Below are 13,102 nucleotides of genomic sequence, written 5' to 3'. Positions count from 1 at the left end.
GGTCGGCGGCGGGCGGGCGGGCAACGCAGCGCCGAGCGGGGCCCGCGGGCCCATGAGGAGGCCCGGGGACCATGGGCTCCAGGATCAAGTGAGTGCGGCCGGGCCGGGCGGAGCCGGGCCGGGCACGGGGCGGCGAGGCCGGCCGAGGGCTGCAGGCCGCGGGCCGCGCGGGGGACTTGTTGCCGGGACCAGAGGGGCACCCCGCGTGCCGGCGTCACGCGGGGAGGGGGACGGTTGCCATGGCGATCCAGGGAGGCGCGGGGGCGGGTGCTGGCGGGGTGAAAGGGCTCTGGTGGTCAGGTGTCCCCTCCTCACCTGGAGGCGGGAACAGCTGAGATTACAAGGTAGCCCCCCTCCCCGGGTTTACTGAGAGCCCCTGAAAATGGTCATGCAACTGCTGGGAAGGGGAGTGGGAAATCTCCGGAAGCAACTCCCCAAATGGGTGTGTTTGGGGCGCCCCAGAGAGTTGGCAGGTCCTGAGAGGTTGCCCTGTGGCTGCTTGAGGCCTGCGGCCCCCACCGAAATCGCGTGAGGTTCTTAGAGGGAGGGGCCACTCCTTGATTTAAGGTCCGGATGGCCTGGGCAGGAAGGCCCTTCTCTCTTCTCCTATTTCTCCCTCTTATCTGTGAAAGTCTCCACACAGCAAGGGCCAACGACTATGAAGGAAGATGCCTCTGTGTTGTAACTGAGCACCTGATCTTCGTGATTGTTGGAAAGGCTTTGTAATCCAATCCGGCAAATTCCCTCATTCATTCACCTAGAGTCCCTAGTTTGGGGTTAGTTTTCCGGGGAAATTGTTGATACATCTAACTTTAGAACCACTGAAACATTGTTGCCCTCCTCCTAGACAGAAGTTGACTTTGGAAAGTGCAACTTTTATGCAGTCCAATTTGGGTGTGTTGCTTTGGACTCTATCTCCCTTCTCAGCCAGGTCCTCTACTGGCCTCTCCCTTAGCCCCAGAACATGAGATGCTTTATCTCTAATTACTAACAAATGTTCACTTTTTCTCTGTGACTAATAGAATTGTTTAAGGACATCAAAAAACAAAGTTGACAACATAGGCTGTTTTGTAAAACGATTTTCATAGGACATTTTAAGATCCCTTACTGGAAAGTCAGTGGAATGTGTTTATTTCAGCATTCTGAGACGTGTGGTAGGGAAGTTTGAAAGGGGAAGGGCCTTCAGGGTGAAGTGTAATAATTATTTGAACGTTGCATCTCTTGTCTTCATAATGCCCATGCAGTGTGACCCTTGCCCAGCCCCGCAGTCCCCTGAGTGGTTAGGCTTCCCACTTACAAAATGTTATCTAACAAATGAACTGTAAAAGTTTGCTTATGATAGTGAGAATGGAAGAGTTGGATGAGCACTCTGTTAATTCTTTATTTTTGTGGAAACGAGAAAAAAGAAAAGTTAGAAGCATACTCCAAACAAGAGCTTGAGAGGCTTGGGAGATAAAAAGATGTAATTTGTGAAGCATTTGGATTAAAGAGGCACTCCAAGTTTAGCTCCTGCTTCCAAGTAAGAGTTGTAAACTTGGATTTCAATGGCACTTAGAAACACTTTCCAAAAGCCACCTTAGAGTCGCAGAGTATACATGAGGACACTTACCCTTCTTGTTACAGAAAAGTTCAGAAACTTGCCTGACACTAGGCGATGAGTGTCAGAACCAGCATTATAATCCAACAAGTAGAAGTTCAGATGATAGCAATCCAGTCTGTCTTTTGCTTTTGGAGGTAGCAGGTTGACAAATATATTTCTCAAGTGTGTTTTGTGGAATCTATCATTCTGAGCAATTGGGCAAGGGAATTTACTAAGGCATGAAATTGTATTAAGCGTGAAATTAGTATGAAGAATAGCCTTATTGATCTAGAAACTAGACTGCTCTGTGATAAAAACAAAAACTCAGGCTTGGGAAATATGTTGCCTGTGAAACTGAAAGGGAATATGAAGAGAAGTTGTGAAAAGTAGTTGTGATTTATAGTGACTGTTGATGATGCAACTTCTGCCCGCAGCTAGGAATTTGGATGGACAGGTAGAGAGGAAATGGTCCTGGGTGCTGCCCTAGTTTTTGGAGAAAACAGCTTTGGTAACTACTGGCCATTCATCTTGGCAGGGCAGAACTAACAGTAGCTCAAAGTGAAACCTAAGTGTGTAGGCTTCATTGGGGCAGTCTTAGGGGTGGGTCTCCCTCAGTTTTCCTTTGCTTATCTCTGATGTCAGCAGGACAATGTAAAATCAGATTTAGGTTCAAATTCCCAGTTCTTTTTCATGCTAAGTATGAAACTTTGCAGGCACTACCTGTTTCAACCTCAGTTTCCCTGGGGGAAAATGGTGAGGACTATGAGCAGGTTGCAGGTTCTTGTGAGCAATAAACACAGTGTCAACATGAATGCTTGACCCATGTTAAAACTCAGTGATTTTTAATTTTTAGTGTTTTTTTTTAACTTTATCAAAAAACTAAGAACTTCTGTATTTTATACTGGAAATATGAGAGAAAGGTATGTTTCAGGCAATGGAGGAACTTTTAATGGTCAAGGAATTAGACCGATATTTTGCAGAGAAAGGCTTAACATTGTCTCATTATTAAAAAATAAAAGTTGATTAAAACCAATATGTGTAATTATGAAGCTGATGTCTTTTGTTTAATGAATAGTAAAGCATGTGTGTTGCTTGGCACAGGTGTTGAGATTTAAGCTTGATCAGACTTTGCTTTCAGGCTAAACCTGGTTAAGCACAATATGTCAGGCACCATGGTAATGGTTTATGTATGAACCATTTCATCAAAACCTCCCAACTGTTCATTGGTGTAGATGCTATTTATTAGCCACATTTTTCTTTTTCTTTTCTTTTTTTTTTGAGACAGTCTCGCTCTGTTGCCCTGGTATCATAGCTCACAGCAAACTCAAACTCCTGGGTTCGAGGGATCCTCTTGGCCCAGTTTCATAAGTAGCTGTGACAATAGGCACCTGCCACAATGCCCCCCTAGTTTTTCTATTTTTAGTAGAGACAGTGTCTTGCTCTTATTCAGGCTGGTCTCAAACTCAATCCACCCACCTCCCATAGTGCTAAGATTACAGGCATGACCCACCATGCCCATTTATCAGCCAAGTTTTTCAAAGGGGAGAATGGGAAGTTTATAGGCCTAAGGTGCTTGCCCTGATGCTACTTCCCCATCACCACTGCTCCCCCTACCCAGGCTAGGCCACATCCCTTTGTTTCATGTGTTAGTGGCCCCTTGTACTAAGCACATAGTACTATTATAAATCTAGTTCCTTGTCTGTCTCCCATACTAAGTTATAAGTAAACTTCTTGAGAGCAGAGACTATCTCATTTATCTTTTGAGTTCCCTGTGTCAGACTCAATGCTTGACACATGGTTATTTAGAAAGAGTTCATAGAATGCATTTAAGTAATATGTTAGGATCTGAGTTAAGACCATAAGACTAAGTTCTGTGAGTTGAGTGTACACAGAATTAAAAAAACAATGTGTCATTTAAACCCTTAAGGAAGAAGAGTTTTTATGTATTGTGTGAAGTTAAACCAAATTGCACTGGTCTAGGCAGACTTTTTTTTTTACTAAAGAATAGTTAGTTCATGTTCATTTAAATAAAGGAATATGTCTTGCCTCAAACCAAGCATCTAATTGACAAGGGAAAGAGAAGGTCTCAATATGCAGGCAGCATCCTAGAAACCTTAACCTTAACCCTGAGAAGGCATTTAGGTAGCCCAGGGTTTTTCAACCATTTTTATCTCATGGTACACTTGACCTAGTTAAACTTCCATGGCACACTTAAATTATGTTGATCAAAAAAATAAGAGTTAAAAAAAAAATATTGTGCTAGCAGCATCTTTTGAAAATAATGATCTTAAAAAATGTTGGAAGCACACCAAAGATCTCACAGCACACTGGTTGAAAATCATTGATCGAGAGCAGTGGTTCTCAAACTTCCTAATGCCTTGACCCTTTAATACAGTTCCTCATGTTGTGGTGACCCCCAACCATAAAATTATTTTCGTTGCTACTTCATAACTAATTTTTCTACTGTTACGAATTGTAGTGTAAATATCTGATATGCAGGATGGTCTTAGGCGACTGCTGTGAAAGGGTCCTTCGACCCCCCAAAGGGGTCACGACCCACAGGTTGAGAACCACTGATCTAGAGGGATAAAAAGAGCAGTGGTAACTGACAACCTTCCACAGGTATGTTTAAATCTTATTTAGTGTTAGGGAGATCCCAGTGGACTGGAATGTGGTTAATAAACAATTTAGCCGATAATGCAGACACACAGCAGGAAACTGTATGGCAGTTTAATATTGCTTGTGGTGACATTCTAGAAATTGCTTCCAGGCACCAAGTGCAGGAAGTGGGTTGTAAGTAATCGAAGGAAGTATTCTAAGTGAGTTTGAAGAAACCTGACATTTATGGACTCAGAGAAAAGCATACTCTAAGATTTGAAGGCATAGGGACAGGACAGGGCAACTGATGTGGCCTTGTGGTGTTTATTCTGCATTTGCCCTTATGCCTGTCTTTTGTCCCTGTCAGGCCGACCTCTTTGAGGTTGGTGACCAAGAATTTTACCCATTAATTCATTAATCACCTAATGCAGAACTAAGAAGATTGTCAAGCACATACTAGACACTTAATAAATGTCATAATTAGTAGTAGCAGTGTGCCTGGCAGTGTGCTAAGTGCTAGTGTGCTAGTACAAAAGGGATACAAAGATGAAAAGATTTTTCTTTGCTTTAGGTCTTTGTAAAGTAGTAGACATAGATGTAAAAAGCAACCCCATCCAGGTTCCCTCCTCACTAAAACAACTATAATACAATGAGATAATTGCTATGGTAGAGATACAGCCAGTGATAAATAGGTAAGTGTGGGAGAGGCTGTTTGGGGGCGGGGGATGTCAAGAAAGGAAAGCTTCACCGAGGAGATAATGCTTTAGCTGAGAGAAGAGTAAGGGTGTGAAAGGGGTCGAGGTGGTGATGGAGTAGAGGCAGTGGCTATGTTGGCAGTGGTAGTACCAACAGAGGAAGGAGGATGTATGGGAACATGGCATGTTAGGGAGGTAAGAAATTGCTGTGTTAGATACTTAAATGCCAGAATGTTAGACCTTGGGACTTAGAAGGGTGAACAATATCCATTCTTTTTCTTGTGGTGCTTACAGTCTGGTGGATCTGCCAGGTAAGAAGGCAAGTAAATTCGCTTATGCTATGTGGATGTGCTGTAAAGGAAGCAAACCAGAGGCTGGGAGAGTGATGGGAGTGGCTGTCCTATTTTAGATGGAGTGGAGAGGGAAGGACTCACTGTGGGGGTGACATTTGTGCTGAGAATTGAAGGATGAGAAAGTATTAGTCATGTAGAGACTAGGCAAGACTTTTTATTCCAGGCAAAGGGTGGAGCATACACAGAGTCCTTGAGGCAAGAAAACTCTAGACTTATCTCAGGAACTCACAAAAAGCTGGTGGTTTGAATAGTGATCCATGGCAGAGAGCTTAAGGAGCGGTCAGGGACTGAGCCTGAGAAGGTCATGGTAATCTGAAAACTGCTTTATTAAGATATAATTCATGTACTATAAGATTTACTCTTTTAAAGTACATAACTAAAGGTGTTTTTAGTATATTCACAAAAGCGTGATTGATCACTACTCTAATTCCAGAATGTTTTCATCACCCCAGGAAGAGGCCCCATACCTGTTAGTAAGTAGTAGTAATCATTCACCATTCCCCAAAACCCTTCAGCCCTGGGCAATCATTAATTTACTTTTAGTTGCTGTAGATTTGTCTATTCAGGGCATTTCATATAAATGGAATCATAAAATACATAACACTTTGTGTTTGGATTCTTTCACTTAGCATAACAATTTCAAGATTTATCCATGTTGAGGGCATGTTTGAGTGTTTCATTTTTTTTTTATTGCTGAATAATATTCATCATATGGAGATACCACATTTTACTCATCTTTTTTATCAGTTAGGTATTTGACTTGTTTCCACTTTCCTTCTATTATGAATAATATTGCTGCAAACATATTATAAGGATGTAATTTTTTTTTTTTTTTGAGACAGAGTCTGATTATGTCACCTTCAGTAGAGTGCCATGGCAGCAATCTCCAACTCTTAGGCTTAAGCAATTCTCTTGCCTCAGCTTCCCAAGTAGCTGGGACTACAGGTGCCCACCACAGTGCCCAGCTATTTTTTGTTGCAGTTGTTGTTCAGCTGGCCCAGGCTGGTTTTGAACTGCCAGCTTGGGTGTAGGTGTATGTGGCTGGTGCCATAACCACTGTGCTTTGGGCATTGAGTCTGGATGTAATGTTTTCATTTCTCTTGGATATATACCTAGGAGTGGAATTGCTGGGTCACACAATAACCTCTTAACATTTTGAGGAATTGTTGAAATTGTTTTTCAGAGCACCTGTACCATTTTGTGTAAAGTGGTATCTCATTGTGGTTTTGATTTGGCCCAAATGGGTTGTATAGAAAACAAAAAATCAGTATGGGCAGATAGGTTTCTCAAAAGAGGTTGGGACTTAAACAGAAAGAAAGGGGAGTTTTGGAGCAGGGAAGGAAGTTATAATAGTGGAAGTTATATGACTTAAAAGTGAGGATAAACCTATATCATTGTTTGCAAGTAGAGAGAAGCAGCATTAGGGTCTTAATATATCTCTATCTCAGTCTTTTTCTTTTCTTTTTTTTTTTTTTTTTTGAAGGATCCCATTACCAAAGTGCAGAACAGAATTGGTTCTTCTTGAGGCCTTTTGTAGAGCACAACTGACAGCTTTCTCTGTGATGAGACTAGGAATTGAAATGTGACTCTCTAGCCTTCTCCCTTAATGCCTCATCTCCTCCTCTCTGCCACAGGGCTTTGCTCCCAGTCATCACAGGAGACTGTAGAAAGACTTGGGGGACTTTGGAAGGAAAATCTCCTTGGAGTCTGAGCTTTCCATAATTAGTACTCAGAGTTAGCCACTTGAACTTTCTTGGATAATGTATTGATACTACTCCAGGGTTCTTCTCATAGCCTTTGCAGTCAACTTGGAGGGGGTTGCCTGACAGGAAGGTTCAAACTGGGAAGGTAAAGCCTGGAGTATTGTTCTAGGAAAATGTTTGCATTCACCTATTCAATCTGTAAATTTCTGGTTGGTGTTCTGGTTGCATTTGGAAAGGTTCAACTTTTTCCTGGCCCTAGGGGGTACTCATCTCTGGGTTTGCAACATCCTTTTTGCTTAAAAGGGTTTTGTTAGGATGTGGAAAGATAAACAAGGAAGAAAAATAAAAGAAGAAAAAGCCAATCTTCTCTACTTTTATTGGAATTCATACTCATTCTTTCCAAGTATTGAAAGGAACCAAAAAAAGTAACAAAAGATATATTCAATATATGTCCTGTAAAACAGAGGTGACACTGAAAGTCATGAACTGAAAGTTCATTTTTGTAAGTGGTTGTGGCATCTAGAATGTACTTCTCTTCTAGAGATACTGTTACATATGTATGTATTATACAACTGTCAAGGGCAAGGATATTCCAGGCAGAGAGAACTGTGTGCAAAAGTCATAGGGAGGGGCGGCGCCTGTGGCTCAAGGAGTAGGGTGCCGGCCCCATATGCCAGAGGTGATGGGTTCAAACCCAGCCTTGGCCAAAAACAAAACAAAACAAAACAAAACCAAAAGTCATAGGGAGATAAAAGGTATAGCTGAAATATGGGATGTGAGGATAAAGATTATAGGAGAGAAAGTTGAAAAAGTAAGCTTGCATTATCAGGACATGATGCCATTGAAGGGTTGAATTGAGGATATTGGGACTTTAGGTATATTACCTGGCATCAGTAATTTACAGCAGTGATATTACTGCTTTGTGCAAGATGATCCATTGGAGTTTGAGAAGAATATATTAGAATTTTATATCAACCTTTAAAATTTGTTTCTGTATTTTCTAATGTATGTATTAGTATAGTAAGGTGTTGTTTTAATTTATAAATGTGCACACATGGATGTTCAACTTTTTACTGATAGGAGCAATGCATGGAAAAAAAGGGAGGTGGGAGGCCCCCAAATTATGGGACTGTGTAATAGTTTATACTGCAGAAGATCAAGGCCTGATTAGGGATTTTGCAGTGGAAAGACAAGGTATGGATTTGAGAAAGATTTTAGGTAGGATTGATAAGACTTGGTGACAAATTACATGCAAGAGAAAAGAGAAGAGTCAAAGATGACTTGCCAAGGTTAGCAAAGCTACATTATAAATGGGTGTTTGTAAGGTGAGGACTGGTTATATAATGTGTTTGCTTTTCTGAGTTATAAGTGGTAAGAAAGCATTTTAGTCTGCCTTGAGAAAGGAAGGAAGCCTCAAGGTTTCCATAGTGAACTTGTGTCCTTTGGTAGGTAAGTAAGATTAAAGTGGGCTGGACCAGGTTGCCCAAGGGAAATGTGTCCCTGCAGATTCAGAGAGGGGGAGAAAATTGCCTTTTGAACTTGCTTTAGATACAGGAAAGGTTTCAGGGAAGTTATATTGACCTCGCCTAGGCTGTATGAGTGAAGTGGAAGGAAGGAAAGCAATTTAGAGAAGATGCTGTTTGACTCCATGGAGACAGTTTTCATGTTCTGGGGCGTGAGAAGGGATAGGGGGATGTGGGCATTAGAGTTTTGTGTCCCCAGAACTGCACACAGTCCCCCACCGAATTCTGAATTGCTGAGCTTTGGATTTGCTTTTAATTTATAAAAGTAAGCTAATAAATTCACCTGTATAGTTATTGTGACAATTAAAAGAGCTCTTGTGTCTGGCCCGCCACAGAGATATGATTGTTTAGTGAATTGTCCGCTGTCGTTAACACTGTTTGGAGAGGAAAAAGCACAAAGTTGTCTGAACATCTTAGAATTAAAAAAAAGTCAAAGCAAAGGTTTTTTTTTTTTTGTTTGTTTTTATAGTGATGTGGTTAACTTTTTAAAAAACAAAGTACTTGTTTCCTTTTGGTGAGAATGTTCGGTTGATGTGTAGAGTACTTCACTGACTTTATCTGAAGGATTGAGGTCCTGCTATATATAAAGTTCTATTCCTTTTGCTGGTCGGAGAGAAAGGAAGCCTTTAGTTTACTAAGAGAGATAAGATGAGCATGTAACTAATTAGAATTACAGTTCAACATTTAAGTACATTTTGTGCCCCCATCTCAGATATCATGTTGGAAATTTTTATTTAGTTTTGTGAAGATTTACACAGATAATTTATATTTATCTCTGTTTAGCTGATAACACTACTCAGTCAATTTTAACACAATTTTTCATTTTTTAAACTTTTTTATTTTGGAAAGTTTTAAACATCTGTAGAAGTTAGAAAATATAATGAGCTCCCAAATTCCTAACTAGTTATAATACTTATTAATTTATGACTTACCTAGTTTTATTTATAGGTAACTGTAATTTCCTCCTCCATTCTCCAGTCCTGTATTATTTTGACGTAAATCCCAGATGTCATATCGTTCTTAAAGACTTTCATATGTATTTAAAATAGATGTCTCCAAAAAATAGATGTCTGTTTTAAAAAACTGAACATCATCATGCCTATAAAATTTATAAAAATTCCTTAATATTACCTAATATCTAGTCAGTATTCAAAGTTCTCTCAGTTTTTTTAAACAGTGGATTTGTTTGAATCAACTAAGATAATGATACATTTCAGTTGCTAAATATGTATTTCATAAGCTGATGTTCCCTTCTATGCAGTTCTTTTTTTGAATCACTGGGTTATTTGTCCTGTATGGTTTCCATTGTGTTGTGTGTTTTGTTTAATGTGTTCTTCTATCTCCTTTATATCCTATACTTGGTAATTAGATGAATTATCTTGAATCTGATCAAGGCACTTTTCTTGGCAAGGATACTTAAAAAGTGGTGAGGCACATTATGTCTGGTTATCTCTTTTTGATCCATCAATTTATTAGGGATTGTAAAATGCTAATATTTTCTCTCATTTCTTGTTCATATTAGCTAGAATACTTCTAGAAAGAAAACTTCTTCATATCGATGGTTTGGTTACCCTGAGCTATAGTTCACATAGGAAAGGCAGGATAAATGCTTGAATCCTTTATTTTTCAAATAGTTTTCCAGCATTTTCCAAAGGTTACTGATTGATTTGGGGGACAGAGTCCCTTTAAATGCATACATTTAAACCTGTTTGCTACGTTTCAGTCTACTATAGTTATTATTCTCATTAATCTTTTTTTTTTTTGCAGTTTTTGGCTGGGGCTGGGTTTGAACCCTCCACCTCTGGCATATGGGGCTGGAGCCTTACTCCTTTGAGCCACAGGCGCCACCCATTCTCATTAATCTTTAATTTGTTCTATCTTTGTCCAGTGGGAACCTCTTCTAGTAAACTGTAAAGTCCCCCCGTCCTTTTTTTTGTGGTTTTTGGCCGGGGCTGGGTTTGAACCTGGCATATGGGGCCAGCACCTTACTCCTTTGACCCACAGGTGCCACCTACCCCTCCCCCCTTTTTTTTTTTGAGATGAGGGTCTTGCTATATTGCCCAAGCTGGTCTCAAACTATTGGCCTCAAGTCTTTCTCCCACCTCAGCTTCTGGAGTTGCTCAGATTACAGGTATGCACCACCATGCCCAGTTGCTCTGAGGTCCTGGCAGGATCCCAATAGCTCCTTTGCCTTTTTATATGACAAGAGGGTCCAGGCTTATCTTGTGTGTTTCCTGCTCCAGGCCTATATTCTACTGTTCCTCTAAGGAGAACTAGTTCCTTTTGGTGGGAAATAATATTAAAGATTTAGCTTGAGTTTTAGAACTTTTGGTGGTTGGGGAAGGAGGTTTGCTGTTAGGTTAGTCATAATTTCTAGGCTTCTCCAGGGGTCAGAATTAGGAAATGTGTGTATGTATTTTTATAGGTAAATTGTCTTGTATGTTCATATTGCTGTCTCCAATTTCATATTGTGGAAGTTTTATTTAACCTCATCATCCTTATATCTGAATATCCTAAGTCCATACCAAAAACCTTGGTTTCCAACAGCACCAATATAATTATTATTTTTCTTTATCCCATAATATCCAGGCACCTCAACAGAAGTGTCAACATTACCACCACCAATAGTATCACTGAAAACAGTTATGTTTGGGGTTTTTAAATTTTGGCAATTCTTTTTGTCCATAGGATGTATCTCACTAGGAATGTATAGACAATTACTGTTTTAAAATCAGGAGAAATAATTTTTCTATATGGTTGTGTCACCAGTTCAATACATAGTTCAGTTTTAAACTTTTCTTTTTTACTCTTTTGTAGTTGGCTTTTAAAAATAATTTTGTTTTATAATTACATAAAGTGCCTTTTAAAAATTAATTTTTTATGCTACATTAAATGTTTATATGTTTCAAAGCCAAACCTCCAAAACAAATGGACTCATAAAAATCTAGCTTCTGTTCCTTCCTTTTGCCTTGTTACTTCTCTGTCCATAGGTAACTACAATAGAACCACTGTAAGGTGACCACCCAAGGGACTGTAACAGACTGGTCAATATAAGGAAGTAGGTAGTAGACTGATACATACATGTGGTGCATGTCTGGTCTATGAAAATTAGGTTAACTTAAGGAGGTGGTCAATGTAGAGAGACGGTCAACTATGGAGGTTCTGTTATAGTTTGGTTTTAGATTTACATTTGTTCTTCCATTAAAAAGAAAAAAGGCAAGTACATTCATATATTCATGCTCCCTTTTGCCAGGCCCTCAGGTAAATGGACCTTTTCTCCCCTTGACTTTTCTCATTTTATGATACTATGTCCTGTAAAGAGATTACTTCTGGCAATATAGAGAAGTATATTGCTTATTTTCTCATTTCTCTGTAGGATAGCAATAGTACTTTATTGGGTGGATAGACAGTAGTTTGTATAATGAGTCTCATACTGGTGGACATTTAGGTTGCTTCTAGTTTTTTGTTACTAATGGTGCAGTGATGAATAGTGTTTTGTGTGTGTCTTTTTGTATTTTTATCATTATACCAATGAGATAGATTCTTAAAAGTGGAAATCCTGGGTCAAAAGGGTAAATTTTTATGTAAAGTTGCTAGGTAGTTGTCAAATTCTCCGTGGGGCTCGTGCCAGTTTCTTCCATGTTTGCTTGTTGCTTTACAGCTTCATCATCAGCGTGTTTGTCAGACTTTAACAATTATTTTAATCAAAGTTATGAATGCACAGGGTAACAGATCAGATAGTTCATAAGAGCCTGTCTTGTGCAACAATCCTCTACCCTGATCTTCCCCAGTCTTACTCTTCAGAGACAAATTCTATTAACTGATGCTATTTTTAGTTTTTTATAACCCTCTGTAATTAACTTTAGACATGTCATATCTGTTGACTTTCCGAAATGAAAGATGAGTAGCATTGTAGTACTTCTCTCTTTTCTTCATTCAGTGTTTTATATATTTATATTGTTTTAATTCTTGTAATATTCTTTAGCTTAAACCTATTTATTCTTCTGTCTAAATACTGTCTCTTGACATTACACTTTGTAAGGGGAAGGACTTTTTCCTTAGCATGCTCTCCTGCCTTCTGTAATTTATACTTCTAGATTTGTATGGTCATTTCAATTTTGGTTTATGACCAGACCAAGACTTCAGTGATTTATCCTTAGGTTAATTCTAAACATGGAATGTTATTATGAATATTTGCATATAAGTATTTAACTATAGTAGACCAGGTGGAGTGTTAGAACAATTTCATCCCCTCTGAAGGAGAATGGGTCATATGAACTTTTTCTTACAATCCATCCAGAATTTTAAATTATTCCAAATTTCTTTTGGAGCATATCTGAATTTTTTAATTTAAGTTTTACATTTATTCATACAAAATACCAATAGTAGACACCAGCCCTATATAGAGAGCAGCCCAGGAGATCATACATTTATGGGTATTTTCATTTTTGTGATAGCAGATACAAACCTCTACTTTGCAGCCTTTGTGGGGCTTATGAACCTCTGGGGCCTGAGCATATTTGAAATTGATGTTTAAAAATAGTTTTTGTCTTTTTTTTGAGACAGTCTCACTTTGTCATTCTCAGTAGAGAGTGCAATGGTGTCACAGTTCACAGTAACCTCAAACTCTTGGGTTTAAGTAATTCTCTTG

General features: G+C 39.4%; 1 protein-coding gene across 4 annotated transcripts in view; it reads left to right on the top strand.

Moving 5' to 3' along the window:
• Positions 1-13,102, top strand: part of DENND1A (DENN domain containing 1A) — a 528,338-nt gene continuing 515,236 nt past the window's right edge. For all 4 annotated transcript variants that reach the window (XM_012802455.2, XM_012802453.2, XM_023510504.1 and 1 more), the window contains exon 1: positions 1-88. In XM_012802455.2, the coding sequence (XP_012657909.1) occupies positions 72-88 (17 nt within the window). In that variant the 5' untranslated portion in view covers positions 1-71. The remainder of the gene's footprint in view (positions 89-13,102) is intronic.

Source organism: Otolemur garnettii, unplaced genomic scaffold (genome assembly GCF_000181295.1).
Source record: "Otolemur garnettii isolate 467f Iridium unplaced genomic scaffold, OtoGar3 scaffold00014, whole genome shotgun sequence".
Classification (NCBI taxonomy): domain Eukaryota; kingdom Metazoa; phylum Chordata; class Mammalia; order Primates; family Galagidae; genus Otolemur; species Otolemur garnettii.
Note: the sequence above shows the minus strand (reverse complement) of the source record. Positions and strands in the feature narration are given on the sequence as shown.